Source organism: Onthophagus taurus, chromosome 1, assembly GCF_036711975.1.
Source record: "Onthophagus taurus isolate NC chromosome 1, IU_Otau_3.0, whole genome shotgun sequence".
Taxonomy (NCBI): domain Eukaryota; kingdom Metazoa; phylum Arthropoda; class Insecta; order Coleoptera; family Scarabaeidae; genus Onthophagus; species Onthophagus taurus.
Genome location: NC_091966.1, coordinates 34,306,367 through 34,319,443, shown reverse-complemented (window position 1 = coordinate 34,319,443; position 13,077 = coordinate 34,306,367). Strand labels below are relative to the sequence as shown.

The window sequence follows — 13,077 nt, the reverse complement described above, 5'->3', positions numbered from 1 at the left end:
AAACACTACTTCTATTCCGAATGCGAACAGGTCGGATAGTCCCGTTTTATATTTTAAAAAGTTTAAAGTTGGACGATTTTCACATTTCATATTTCAAATGTTAAAAAAATATTACAAATGTTTATTCAGCTTATTCAACATTCCGAACTAAAAGAATCATCCAACAAATTCTTACAAAATAAAGTTTCTCTAAATCTATGTCAAGTTATTCTCTTGCTTGATTGATTGATTTTTAAATGTTGGTAGCCACCTTAAAGAAAGTCTTAATACCTATTGATGTCCGTATTCTTAACAGATTCAATTTCATAGTAAACATCTTCTTTGAAGATGTTTCTTTAACAATTTATTGTTTGAACAAATAAAATATTACTGTTTCAGAATAATAATAGGAATTTCTCAGAATAAGCTTGATATTAATACAAATCTTTAGTTTTGAAGTTATGTGTTCACAGTAAGTTATAACATTATAATTACAATTTTATTACTATTAAGTAAACTTTAATATCCATTCTACAATTTATTGCGACGGCAATTTGTGCCAATAAATAGCTTTTAATTTTTTTTGCTAGTACACTGAAAGCCACTTCAATTTCTACAAAAACAGGTTATCTAATTATTATAAACGCAATCAATAATTATGTATAGTATGAAGAAAAAGTAATTGGGTATTATAAATTTGACATCCTCTATTTTTACTCTCTCACATACACTAATTACATATACTGGTACTAGAAAAAATTCAAAAGAAAAATCGAATAATGAATAATAATTATTTGATTTTATAATTTACATTAAATGTCACGCAATGAATTAATTTATAGTTTAATTATTAATTAACTGGTCTTTAATTGAACGAAAAAACATAAGTCTTACTAGTTTCGGTTATGTGCCATCTTCAGAGACTACTTTTAAATGTCGTTAAGTAGATTAAGTAGTGTAGAACGTCATAAGCTTTTAAAATGTAAACGTGTTCGATAAATAATTTTATTTTATTTTTATAAATTCAAAAAATTTTATTATTATACAAAAAAATGATCTCTTTAAAAATTCGAAATATCTTAAACAATAAAATATCGAAACACATTAAATCTCCCTGAGTTAAAAAGTGGAGAAAAGCAGCCCACGATCTAATTTTGAACAGTCATAATCAACTAATTTCGGTTTCTTTCTCTTGTGTATAAAGAACAATGTCTGCAGAGGTTACGAAGAATTACTAAACTGGAACATCAAAGAATAATTAACTCTTCTTAAACAATTGTAACCCATTTTTAATTCAACAATTACCAAATTATAATAAAATCTAAATAATAATTACATCATTAATTTTTCTTCTGGTTTCATTTTAACTAATTCTTCAGTTTTTTCCCAAATTTTTCTACAAAACTCCTTATCTTTAGCCAATTTGGGCTGATAAAATGGTACGCAGTCCACAAAATATTCCCCACTAACGTTTTCTAATTCTTTCGCTAAAGCACAATTAATTTGAGTTTGTGCGCCTTCTTGCGCTGTCTAAAAATTGAATATAATCACATTTAATAACAAGAATAAATCAAGATTCTCACCTTTCCGAAAATATTCAGGCCTAAATAAAACATTTGTTTTGCAAATTTCATATAATTCGTGCCTAATACATTCGAAAAAATTGGAGTACACACAATTCCGGGATGAACAGCATTTGAGGTGATCGAAGTATTTTTTAATTTTTCAGCAAATATATTCGATGCTATTATCTGACATAATTTACTGTTACTATAAATTTTAGCAATAGCTTTAAATTCGTTGCTGTATATTGGGGGATTGTTTAAATTTTCTAGTGTTAAATTATTAAGAAATGCACCTATTGAGCTAACAAAAATTATTCTACTTTTATTTTTTTTAAGTAAATCTGAAATAAGGAGCATCAATATCAATTTATTCTTATTAATGAAAAAATGATTGTTTGATTACTTATTAAAAGATGAGTAAGTAAAAAGTGTCCAAAATAATTAATTTCCATTTGAACTTGCAAACCATCTTTTGTATATCCGTTAGGTAAACTACCCACTCCCGCGTTATTAATTAATACATCCAATCTGTTTTCATCTTTGTTGATTTCATCGCAAAATTTTCTAACTGAATCCAAAGATGATAAATCCAAAAATTTTCCTACCACGTTTGTATTTTGAGTTATCTCGATTATATTTTGAATGGCTTCTTTTGTATCAACAACATCCCCAATTATAACCCTAGCTCCACGTCCTGCTAAAGCTAAAGCGGTTTGAAAACCTAACCCTAAATTAATTTAAAAATTGTTAAATTACGGCAAAGTTATAAATTCAATTTTAACAAACCTGAAGTTCCACCAGTTATGATAACGGTTTTTCCAATTAAGCACGTGTTGCTTTTACACCACCCCATGGTTAATATACAAAAAGTTTTCGTGAAAATAGACCACAAAAGGAATATTATTAAGAAACAACCTAACACAGAGAGAACCATTTTAAAGTTGTGGCTTAACTGGTTGAGGTTGCACTTCGATTGAATTATAAATAGAGATAGATGATAAATACGAAAACAGTCGGTATTGAACTTAAGTAATTAGTGACCTAACAAAAGTTATAAGCAATAGAATCGTATACAGGTATACACGTTTTTTTTAATTAAACTTCAAATAATTACCTATGAAGTAGAAATTTATAAACACAAATTTATTGTTAAATAATTAATTTAAATACGAAGGCTTTCACGGCCGGTGTGAATTGAACTAAAATTAGAACTAACACTAATAGAAACTGTCGGGTTTTGCCGTTCGTCTTTTAAGAAACGATTTGACGTTTCGTTTTAAGTAAACTTACTTAAAGAATTAATCGAAATCCATTTTACCAGTGTTTGTAATAAGAGAAAAAAATATGTAAAGTTTTTTATGCTTTTTAACTGGTCTTTAATTGAACGAAAAACATGAATCTTACTAGTTTCGGCTATGTGCCATCTTCAGAGACTAGTTTTTAATGTCGTTAAGTAGATTAAGAAGTAGTTTAGAACGTTCTAAGCTTTTAAAATATAAACGTGTTCGATAAATAATTTTATATCTTAATCTACTTAACGACATTTAAAACTAGTCTCTGAAGATGATACATAGCCGAAACTGGTAAGACTCATGTTTTTTCGTTCAGTTAAAAACCAGTTAAAAAGTATAAAACTTTACAGATCTTTTTCTCTTATTACAAACACTGGTAAAATGGATTTCGATTATAATCCTTTAAGTAATTTCACTTCACCTAAATGTAAACATATCTCAATAACTAATTGAGATATCAACATGAAATAAACTTCATTTTAAAACAAATTTAATTAACTATTAATGAATTAAAAATAATTTCTTTATTTCTACAAATATTGACGAAGTGATTTTTTGTTCGTCGAATACCAATTTTGAAAAAATTAATTAAATGAAAACCATTTTATAGTAAATTTAAATAAGAATTAATGTGTTTAAAATACTTTCTTTATTTCTGCAAATTATAATTATCAAATTGTATTCATACTAGTTATTTAATAGTATAATAATAAACAATTAATTATTTAACAATAAATTTGTGTTTATAAATTTCCACTGTGTAGTCATTTGAAGTTTAATTTACTTTAATAAAAAAACTGCCTGTTTACGATTCTGTTGTTTATAACCTTGATTAACTCAATAATTACTGGATTTCAATACCGACATAAATATGTAAACATTTTATCATCTATTTCTATTTATGAGTCGATCGAAGTTCAACCTCAATCAGTTAAGCTAGGACTTTAAAATGGTTCTCTCTGCGTTAAGTTATTTCTTAATAATATTCCTTTTGTGGTCGATTTTCACGAAAATTTTTTGTAAATTGACCATGGGGTGGTGTAAAAGCAACACGTGCTTAATTGGAAGAACCGTTATCATAACTGGTGGAACTTCAGGTTTGTTAAAATTGAATTTATAACTCGGGCGTAATTTAATAATTTTTAAATTAATTTAGGGTTGGGTTTTCAAACCGCTTTAGCTTTAGCAGGACGTGGAGCTAGGGTTATAATTGGGGATGTTGTTGATACAAAAGAAGCCATTCAAAATATAATTGAGATAACTCAAAATACAAACGTGGTAGGAAAATTTTTGGATTTGTCGTCTTTGGATTCAGTTAGAAAATTTTGCGACGAAATTAACAAAGATGAAAACAGGTTGGATGTATTAATTAATAACGCGGGAGTGGGTAGTTTACCTAACCGATATACAAATGATGGTTTGCAAGTTCAAATGGAAATTAATTATTTTGGACACTTTTTACTTACTCATCTATTAATAAGTAATCAAACAATCATTTTTTCATTAATAGGAATAAATTGATATTGATGTTTCTTATTTCAGATTTACTTAAAAAAAATAAAAGTAGAATAATTTTTGTTAGCTCAATAGGTGCATTTCTTAATAATTTAACACTAGAAAATTTAAACAATCCCGCCATATACAACAACGAATTTAAAACAATTGCTAAAATTTATGGCAACACTAAATTATGTCAGATAATAGCATCGAATATATTTGCTGAAAAATTAAAAAATACTTCGATCACGTCAAATGCTGTTCATCCCGGAATTGTATGTACTCCGATTTATTCGAATGTATTGGGCACGAATTATATGAAATTCGCAAAACAAATGTTTTATTTAGGTCTGAATATTTTCGGAAAGGTGAGAATCTTGATTTATTTTTATTATTAAATGTGATTGTATTCAATTTTTAGACAGCGCAAGAAGGTGCACAAACTCAAATTAATTGTGCTTTAGCGAAAGAATTAGAAAACGTTAGTGGGGAATATTTTGTGGACTGCATACCATTTTATCAGCCCAAATTGGCTAAAAATAAGGAGTTTTGTAGAAAAATTTGGGAAAAATCTGAAGAATTAGTTAAATTGAAACCAGAAGAAAAATTAATTGTGTAGATATTTCAAATTTTGAACTGTGAGGAAATAAATTAAATTTTCTTAAAGGTACAAAATCCAAAATTATGTTTATTATTGGATCTAAAATATTACGATTCCACACTGTTGCTAACACAACGTTAATTACATGATAAGGCAAACGATCTTCACATGCTTCTCTTATCGTTTCCCAACATTCCTAAGTAGAGAAGCGTGAAATATAAAATTTAGTAGGATCGTTGCAGTTCAGAAATACTCTTTCATCTACTTTCGTGTTTCGGCATAAATTCGTTTACTGCTACTATACCTTTACGTAACTCAAATGACTATTTCACTCAATCCATCAGTTAAGCACATGTAGCATCTATAACTGAATAACCACTAAAAGAAATACGGATGGATTATTTTATTATAACTAACAATACTTTTGTTAGTTTTAATTTAGTAATTCGTGTTTCTTTAGATAAGAGTATTATTAACCTGATGATGGGAACATTTCCCGAAACGTCGTTATAATTGGAGTTTTAGAAATAAAGGAGGGAATGATGTCACAATTTTTATAATAAAATATATCAAAGCCTCCATAAACTAAAAATTACGGATGGATTATAATAATTTAATAATAATATTAGTAACATTATTAGACGTTACTTGATATTAATTGTGATTACCCAGAAATTGCTATGAAGTCAAAAGCCCAACTTCATCAAAAAAATCATCAAAAGTTATATCCCCATTTAATTAATGTTAAAACAAAATTCATTACCAACTGATGGCAATGAACAACAAATCTTCACCACTTCTTTATCATCATACCCAACTCAATTTTTTAGCGATATGTGATCATAAAAAGGCTAAAAATATTGTTGTCACTGAACCAAATACTTTCATAATCGCTGTTTATAATTAGAAAATACTGGAAAATATTTTATCTTGGGAACCTTTAATGTAGTATGACGAATGTAGTACGTGTTAACCAGATTCTGGACGATATGGTGTTAATTGCAGCACCTAGGTCACAAACGATCTTGGGTAAACTTAGTGCAGAGACTTTATACAGCATGTGTTACCAGATTTGGCTCCATATGACAATAATTGCACTGCCTCAGACGAAAGCAATCTGGGCTAAACTTGGGTGAACGTTGTACAACATGTATTAACCTGACTTGACAGTATGGGATAACCTTAGTTATAAAACACCTTGGAAGGTTTGGTTCGAAATGATATTAATTACAGCTATTTTTGCTTTTGATTACTGCATCATTATCAGCAGCCAAAAATCCAAACTCTGTTCCTCTCAAAAAATGTTTGACGAAACCAGACAACACTGGAAAACAAAAAATCAGAACAACCAAAGACATCAAGAATGGACGGAATCTTTCACATCAGAAGCGCCCAAGTGTTTTAAATGTCCATAGATTAGAGGTTATCTCAAATCTAAAGTTTACACAAATAAACCGAATTCTCTGGCTGTATTAATGTTTTCTTCCACCATTAACGATGTTTCTCTATGATATCGAAAGAAAAGTTTTCTGTATATCGAAACAGAAAATGTATTGACTTTTACTTATAAGTGGTACTTTACTCTGAAGATGTAGCTGTATTTTAAAGTAGCTATACTCTTTAAAAAGTTAAGTTTCATCATCCTGGACGTTTTTCAAATGTTATTAATGTATCAGTGCTACACAAAAATGAGAGAATGTTGAGCGTAGACCATTTCAGTCAATTAATTTAAACTCCTTGTAATAATTAGGCTTTGCTTCATACATCGTTTTTCATATACGTACCCATTTGCCTTTGTTTGCTTTTTAATCTATCACTTTTATATAAATGTTTCACTTTAATTTTCTGCCATGATTTCTGTTTGTTCGCTGTATTCTAGAACTTAATAAATGATCGATTTTTTTCAAATAATCTTATTATACAAGGAGAAATAATTTTCACTCCACAGCATTCGATTATTTCTTCTATGTACTTGGTTTTGTTGAAAATAAAGAAATTCTTCACGGCTTCACTTATGAAATTTTCATGTTCTTTATTATCTATTTTTAGTCTCTTGTAGTTTAAAAACTAGATATTTTCAAAAATATCGAAAAAGAAATCATTCAGTTGATTATAAAAGTTATTTACATAGTTTAAAACTCCTTGTACAGATAAATAAAAAAAAATATTAAGATAAATTCTTATCTCTTTTAACATATCGTTAAAGACGAAACGAAGTGATTTCATTTCAAAAATAAATCGAGTACACAAGAACAAAAAATACTTCAAATATAACAATGTTGTTTTTATCATTAATTGCCATATTAGTGGTAATAGCACTAATTTTATACATTTATTGTCAATTAACGATGGGTTGGTGTAAAAGTAATACTTGTTTAGTTGGAAAAACTGTTCTTATAACGGGAGGTAATTCAGGTAAGAAGAAGAAAGTGTTAGATTAAAATCATTAAAAATTTAAAACAATTTTTATTTGAAACATAGGAATGGGATTTCAAACAGCTATGGCTCTAGCCGGTCGTGGTGCTAAAGTTATAATAGCTGATGTGGCAGATACAACAAAATCAGTACAAGAAATAATAAAAGAAACTCATAATGAGAAAGTGATCGGAAAATTTTTAGATTTATCTTCATTTGATTCTGTAAGAAGATTTTGTTGTGAAATCAATAATGAAGAGAGTCGGTTAGACATTTTAATAAATAACGCTGGAATGGCTGCTTTGCCATTTGCTTATACCAATGATGGTTTGCAACAGCTTATGCAAACAAATTATTTTGGACATTTTTTACTTACACATTTACTTATTGGTAAAAGAATAATTGCAAAAAAATTAATTAACCTACTATTTACCTACTTCTAGGTTTAATGAAAAGAACTAAAAGTAAAATTATATTTGTAAATTCTTTAGCTGCCTTTAGTAGCGATTTAACGTACGATAACTTCAATAAACCAACTAAATATAATTTGGATTTCAAAACTCATTATAAAATATACAGCAATAGTAAATTATGCGGATTAATTGCTTCTAATATTTTTGCTGAAAAACTTAAAAATACCTCAATTACATCGAACGCTCTTCATCCCGGAATCGTTGTAACACCGATTTTAACCAATGCAGTAAATCCTGAGTATCATAAATGGTTTAAAAACTTTTTATATGCTGTTGCAAAAATTACTGGAAAGGTAAACCTAAAATTAAAGTTTAAAGAATATATTTCTTATTATATTTTTATCAGACCCCATTTGAAGGTGCTCAAACACAAATAAACTGTGCGTTATCAAAAGATTTGGATAACGTTAGTGGGAAATACTTTGTCGATTGCAAACCATTCTTTCAACCATATCAAACAAAAAATAAGGAATTTTGTAAACAAATTTGGAAAATGAGTGAAGAATTTGTGAAATTAAAAAATGAAGAGAAACTTGAGAATATTTTAAAATAAATTATCGCTCAAAATACATAAACCTAGAACTAGAAATATTCGGGTTTAACCGTCTTAAAAGACGTATGGGTAAACCCGAATGTTTCTAGTTCTAGATCTAGTGTTAGTTCCACTTTTAGTACAATAAAAATATACAAAAATCTAACGCAGAATAACAATTAAAACAACAACTACCACCTTTGATTTATACATCGTATAGACAACTCGCGGTATTTCCCGAATTTATCTGCATATAAACATGAAAGAAATATTTTGTCCGTTCTAACGAGGTCCGTTATATCGAGGTTTGAATGATGTATCTAAATTTTGGAACGTTACGCCACTCAACGTTGATATTAAAAATAAAATGGATTACGACATAAATGTGGAACAAATTCTAAAATAAAATAAATTTTTAATGTGTGATTAATAATCTTATCTTCAATACAATGATGAAGCACATTTCAACTTTGTTTGTTACTAACGTTCTTCCCGATAACACTTTTTAATTATATCGTGTATTAAAACTTTATGCATCCAATAGTTTAAACAACAACAGTTTACACTTCTTTAGAAAATCTCTTTCGATCTCCAAGAAATTTAAGTTAAAACTAAAATTAAAATGGTTGTTTGTGTATTAGGAACAATTGTTTTAATATTCCTTTTAATGATGGCTTTTTTAAAAATAACTTCTAAGCTTACGATGGGTTGGTGTACAAGTAACACTTGCTTGGAAGGAAAAACTGTTGTTATTACGGGTGGAAATTCAGGTTGGTAAATAATTTTTATTTGATTATATTTTAAAACGATTTGTTTTGATGCTGATTAGGAATGGGTTTTCAAACCGCAATGAGTTTAGCCGGACGTGGTGCTAAAGTTATAATTGGAGATGTCGTTAATACCGATGATTCAGTAAAAAACATAATTTTAGAAACTAACAATCTTAATGTACGAGGAAAGCATTTAGATTTAGCTTCTTTAGATTCTGTCAGAAAGTTTTGCAAAGAAATTTACGAGGAAGAAGATCGATTGGATATTTTAATTAATAATGCGGGTGTAGGTGGAGTTCCTTTAGTGCATACTAAAGATGGAATTCAAAATCATATGCAAATTAATTATTTTGGGCACTTTTTATTGACTCATTTATTAATTGGTGAAGCTTCTTTTAAATTATTTTTATAATTAACATTAATTATTTATCTTTTTAGATTTACTTAAACGTACGAAAAGCAGAATTATTTTTATTAGCTCGATTTTAGCATTTATTCACAATTTAAGCTTAAAAACCCTCAATAGCCCAACCATTTTTAAACGAGAAATCGCAACACATTTAATAATTTACGGAAATAGCAAACTATGCGAATTAATTGCTTCGAACATTTTCGCAGAAAAATTAAAAAATACTTCCATCACATCAAACGCGGTTTATCCGGGCATCGTAAATACCCCAATGATTTACAACACAGGAGGGGCAGATGCATTTAAATACTTAAAAATTTTCGGGAACTTTGTTTTAAACGTAGCAGGCAAAGTAAGTTAGTTTTGAATTCGGTGATTTTTTTGTAATTTGTTTTTTTAAGACGCCTTATGAAGGAGCACAAACTCAAATAAACTGTGCGTTATCTCGCGATTTAGATGGAGTTAGTGGAGAGTTTTTTGCCGATTGTAAACTGTTTTATCAACCGAGATTAGCTCGAAATAAAGAGTTTTGTAAACAGATTTGGGATGAGAGTGAAAAATTGGTTAAATTAAAACCAGAAGAAAAGATCGAAAATGTTTTAAATGGATGAAATAAAACAACGAAAAAGATCTATATTAATATATTGAGTTATATTTTCTCTCTATAAAATGATTTCGAATAAATAGAGTTATTATTAATATAATTAAGTTAATTTTAGGAATTAAGATATGGTTGTAACATAATATTGGTTGGATAAAATAGAAATTGATTTAAAAACTCAAAGTCTTTATTAAAAATCCATTAAAATTAATCCAGACACGATAAAATTATCTAAAATTATCATGCATACTTTATCCTCTTAAAACATTTTCGATTTTCTCTTCCGGTTTTAACTTAACTAATCGTTCACTTTCATCCCAAAGCTGTTTGCAAAATTCCTTATCCCGAGCTAATCTCGGTTGATAAAACGGTTTACAATCGACGAAATACTTTCCACTAACTCCATCTAAATCACGAGATAATGCACAGTTTATTTGAGTTTGTGCTCCTTCATAAGGCGTCTTAAACAAATAAAAAATTACGAAAATTTAATTTTTCGATAACAACTTACTTTTCCGCCGACGAATAAACAAAACTTAGCAAACATTTTTGAGTATTTGAATGCATCAACTCCTCCTGTGTTATGAATAATTGGTGTGTTTACTGTTCCTGGATAAAGCGCGTTTGATGTGATTGTAGTATTCTTTAATTTTTCCGCAAAAATATTCGAAGCAATCAATTCGCAAAGTTTGCTGTTTCCGTAAATTGTGAAATGTGTTTTGAGGTCTTGTTTAAAAACTGTTGGGTTGTTGAGGGTTTCTAAACTTAAGTTGTGTTTAAATGCTGCTATCGAGCTAACAAATATGATTCTGCTTTTGTTACGTTTAAGTAACCCTTAAAATGCATGTACATAAAAAATTTAAATAGAAGGAGAATTAAAAATATTTTACCAATTAATAAATGAGTCAATAAGAAATGCCCAAAATAATTAATTTGCATATGAATTTGAATTCCATCACTAGTGTGTCCTAAAGGAGCACCACCCACTCCCGCATTATTAATTAAAATATCTAATCGATCCTCTTCCTCGTAAATTTCTTTACAAAACTTTCTGACTGAATCTAAAGAAGCTAAATCTAAATGTTTTCCTCGCACATTAGGATTGTTTGTTTCTGAAATTATTTGTTTCACTGAATCATCGGAATTAACAACATCTCCAATTATAACTTTAGCACCACGTCCGGCTAAAGCCATTGCTGTTTGAAAACCTATCCCTAATAAAAAATGTTAAACAAATTACTACAACAAATAATCAACTAAAAAATATTTACCAACCTGAATTTCCACCTGTAATAATAACGGTTTTTCCTACTAAACAAGTATTACTTTTACACCAACCCATGGTAAGCTTGGAAATAACTTTAAAGAACCCCAATGTTAACAGGAATATTAAAATAATTGTTCCTAATGTACAAACAACCATTTTTAAAATAAATATTTGTTGAAAATTTGCGACGGACTTTGAAAATGAAACTGTTATTGTTTAAACTCTTTGACGTCTAAATACTACATTGATACATTGTATAATTAAATGTTATCAGTACAAAATTATACAAAATATGCCATATCATCGTATTGAAGATTAGATTGTATATAATTGGTAAATGTTTATTTAATTTTAAGATTATATTGTTTCAAATTTTTGATATAATAATAAACTTGAAAAACTATATTAGTATTATATAGAATTGTAACTACAAGGTGTAAAATAAAAATAGGATAAATTACCGAATTAAAAAAATTTATTATCAATTATCAATGGATATGGTATGGTGCAAAACGAACAAAATTCCGCAAATTCTTGAATAAGTGTTTTTTCAATAAGTGGTTATATGTGTAAATTTTGTCTTTTATAGTAACCCACAAAAATGATTAAGTCATGGTTGGTCACAAAGGTTGAAGTGAAGAATGTGCTCCCAACAGTTGTCTTCTAGGATTTCAAACGCTCTGTTATTTCGAAGGGGTTGTGCTTAGATCTATATGAACCAATTCTTTTCGAAACTCGATTTCGAAATTCTTTTCGATTTACTCCATAGTAAGAGAATATTTTAGAATGGCAAAATACTCTAGATTACTAGGATACTCTCCAATATGTGAGTATTCTAAAGTAGCAAATTACTTTAAAGCTCTGGCAGTGTGTGTGTCAAACAACTTAGATCTAATATTTTCAGGATTATTGCCTCTTCAAAAATTCTATAAGTTTATATGATTTATGATTTATCCAAAAATACCATTGATCAAGCTGAAAATTAAAAATTTATATGGTTGCTCCTGACATATTCCCAAATAGAATGTTATTAGTTATATAGATCTATCCTATCGAATTTTTTCAAAAATACAATTAAACATACAAAGTAACACAACAGTGTGGAAACTTAAACTTTTGCATATATTTCCTGTTTTACGATACTATTAGTTATTTTGGATTTCTAAATACAACACGGTGATTAAGACTCTTTTTTTTGTTGATGCTGATTTATATGAAAATTAACGACCTCTAATTTCTTTATTTCTAAGCAGCACTTTTACATATTAACTTCACAATTCTTTAACTGAGTTCTCATTACTTTCCATTCCTTTTCGTAGCCATCAACAATTGCCCTCGGTTAAAATAGTCTTTTGATGGTAGAAATCCGCATTTCCGACATTCAAAAGGTTGGTTCTTATCTCAAGTAAACATTTGTTCGTTCTTATTTGGAGCTAGAAATCCAGTCGGCAGAATCGCGTAGACATTTATATAACCGTACGTAGTTAATTAGCGAATTATGAGATCGGGCATTTTCATTAATGACGCAATATTTTGGCGTTTTGACGAAATTCGAAAGAGATTTCAAATCGGGTATTTCCATTAATGAATGGTAATCGGCTAAGAAATTTTATTTGTTATAATCAAAACACTATACGTGTAAAATCCTATCTAATTAGGGGCTAACTTCGCATGGA

General features: G+C 28.6%; 5 protein-coding genes across 6 annotated transcripts in view; 3 read left to right on the top strand and 2 right to left on the bottom strand.

Moving 5' to 3' along the window:
- LOC111425800 (collagen XV/XVIII-type protein multiplexin) overlaps positions 1-13,077 on the top strand; it is a 182,115-nt gene that overhangs the window by 61,075 nt on the left and 107,963 nt on the right. The window lies entirely within an intron of this gene.
- Positions 741-2,576, bottom strand: LOC111425801 (retinol dehydrogenase 12-like). The gene is made up of 5 exons (XM_023060060.2): positions 2,331-2,576; positions 1,948-2,271; positions 1,563-1,885; positions 1,316-1,509; positions 741-1,218 (listed from the first exon to the last, which is right to left on the bottom strand). The coding sequence occupies exons 1-5, from the start codon at positions 2,476-2,478 to the stop codon at positions 1,152-1,154; spliced, it is 1,056 nt and encodes a 351-aa protein (XP_022915828.2). The 5' UTR covers positions 2,479-2,576; the 3' UTR covers positions 741-1,151.
- On the top strand, positions 3,524-8,816 carry LOC111425804 (uncharacterized). Its single transcript, XM_023060063.2, has 8 exons — positions 3,524-3,933; positions 3,993-4,316; positions 4,379-4,701; positions 4,755-4,946; positions 7,178-7,349; positions 7,416-7,739; positions 7,793-8,115; positions 8,169-8,816. The coding sequence occupies exons 1-8, from the start codon at positions 3,786-3,788 to the stop codon at positions 8,373-8,375; spliced, it is 2,013 nt and encodes a 670-aa protein (XP_022915831.2). The 5' UTR covers positions 3,524-3,785; the 3' UTR covers positions 8,376-8,816.
- On the top strand, positions 8,882-10,317 carry LOC111425802 (retinol dehydrogenase 12-like). Its single transcript, XM_023060061.2, has 4 exons — positions 8,882-9,124; positions 9,184-9,507; positions 9,563-9,885; positions 9,935-10,317. Exons 1-4 carry the CDS (start codon positions 8,977-8,979, stop codon positions 10,142-10,144), a joined length of 1,005 nt encoding a protein of 334 aa, XP_022915829.2. The 5' UTR covers positions 8,882-8,976; the 3' UTR covers positions 10,145-10,317.
- On the bottom strand, positions 10,304-11,654 carry LOC111425803 (retinol dehydrogenase 12-like). The gene is made up of 4 exons (XM_023060062.2): positions 11,410-11,654; positions 11,025-11,348; positions 10,646-10,968; positions 10,304-10,595 (listed from the first exon to the last, which is right to left on the bottom strand). The coding sequence occupies exons 1-4, from the start codon at positions 11,555-11,557 to the stop codon at positions 10,386-10,388; spliced, it is 1,005 nt and encodes a 334-aa protein (XP_022915830.2). The 5' UTR covers positions 11,558-11,654; the 3' UTR covers positions 10,304-10,385.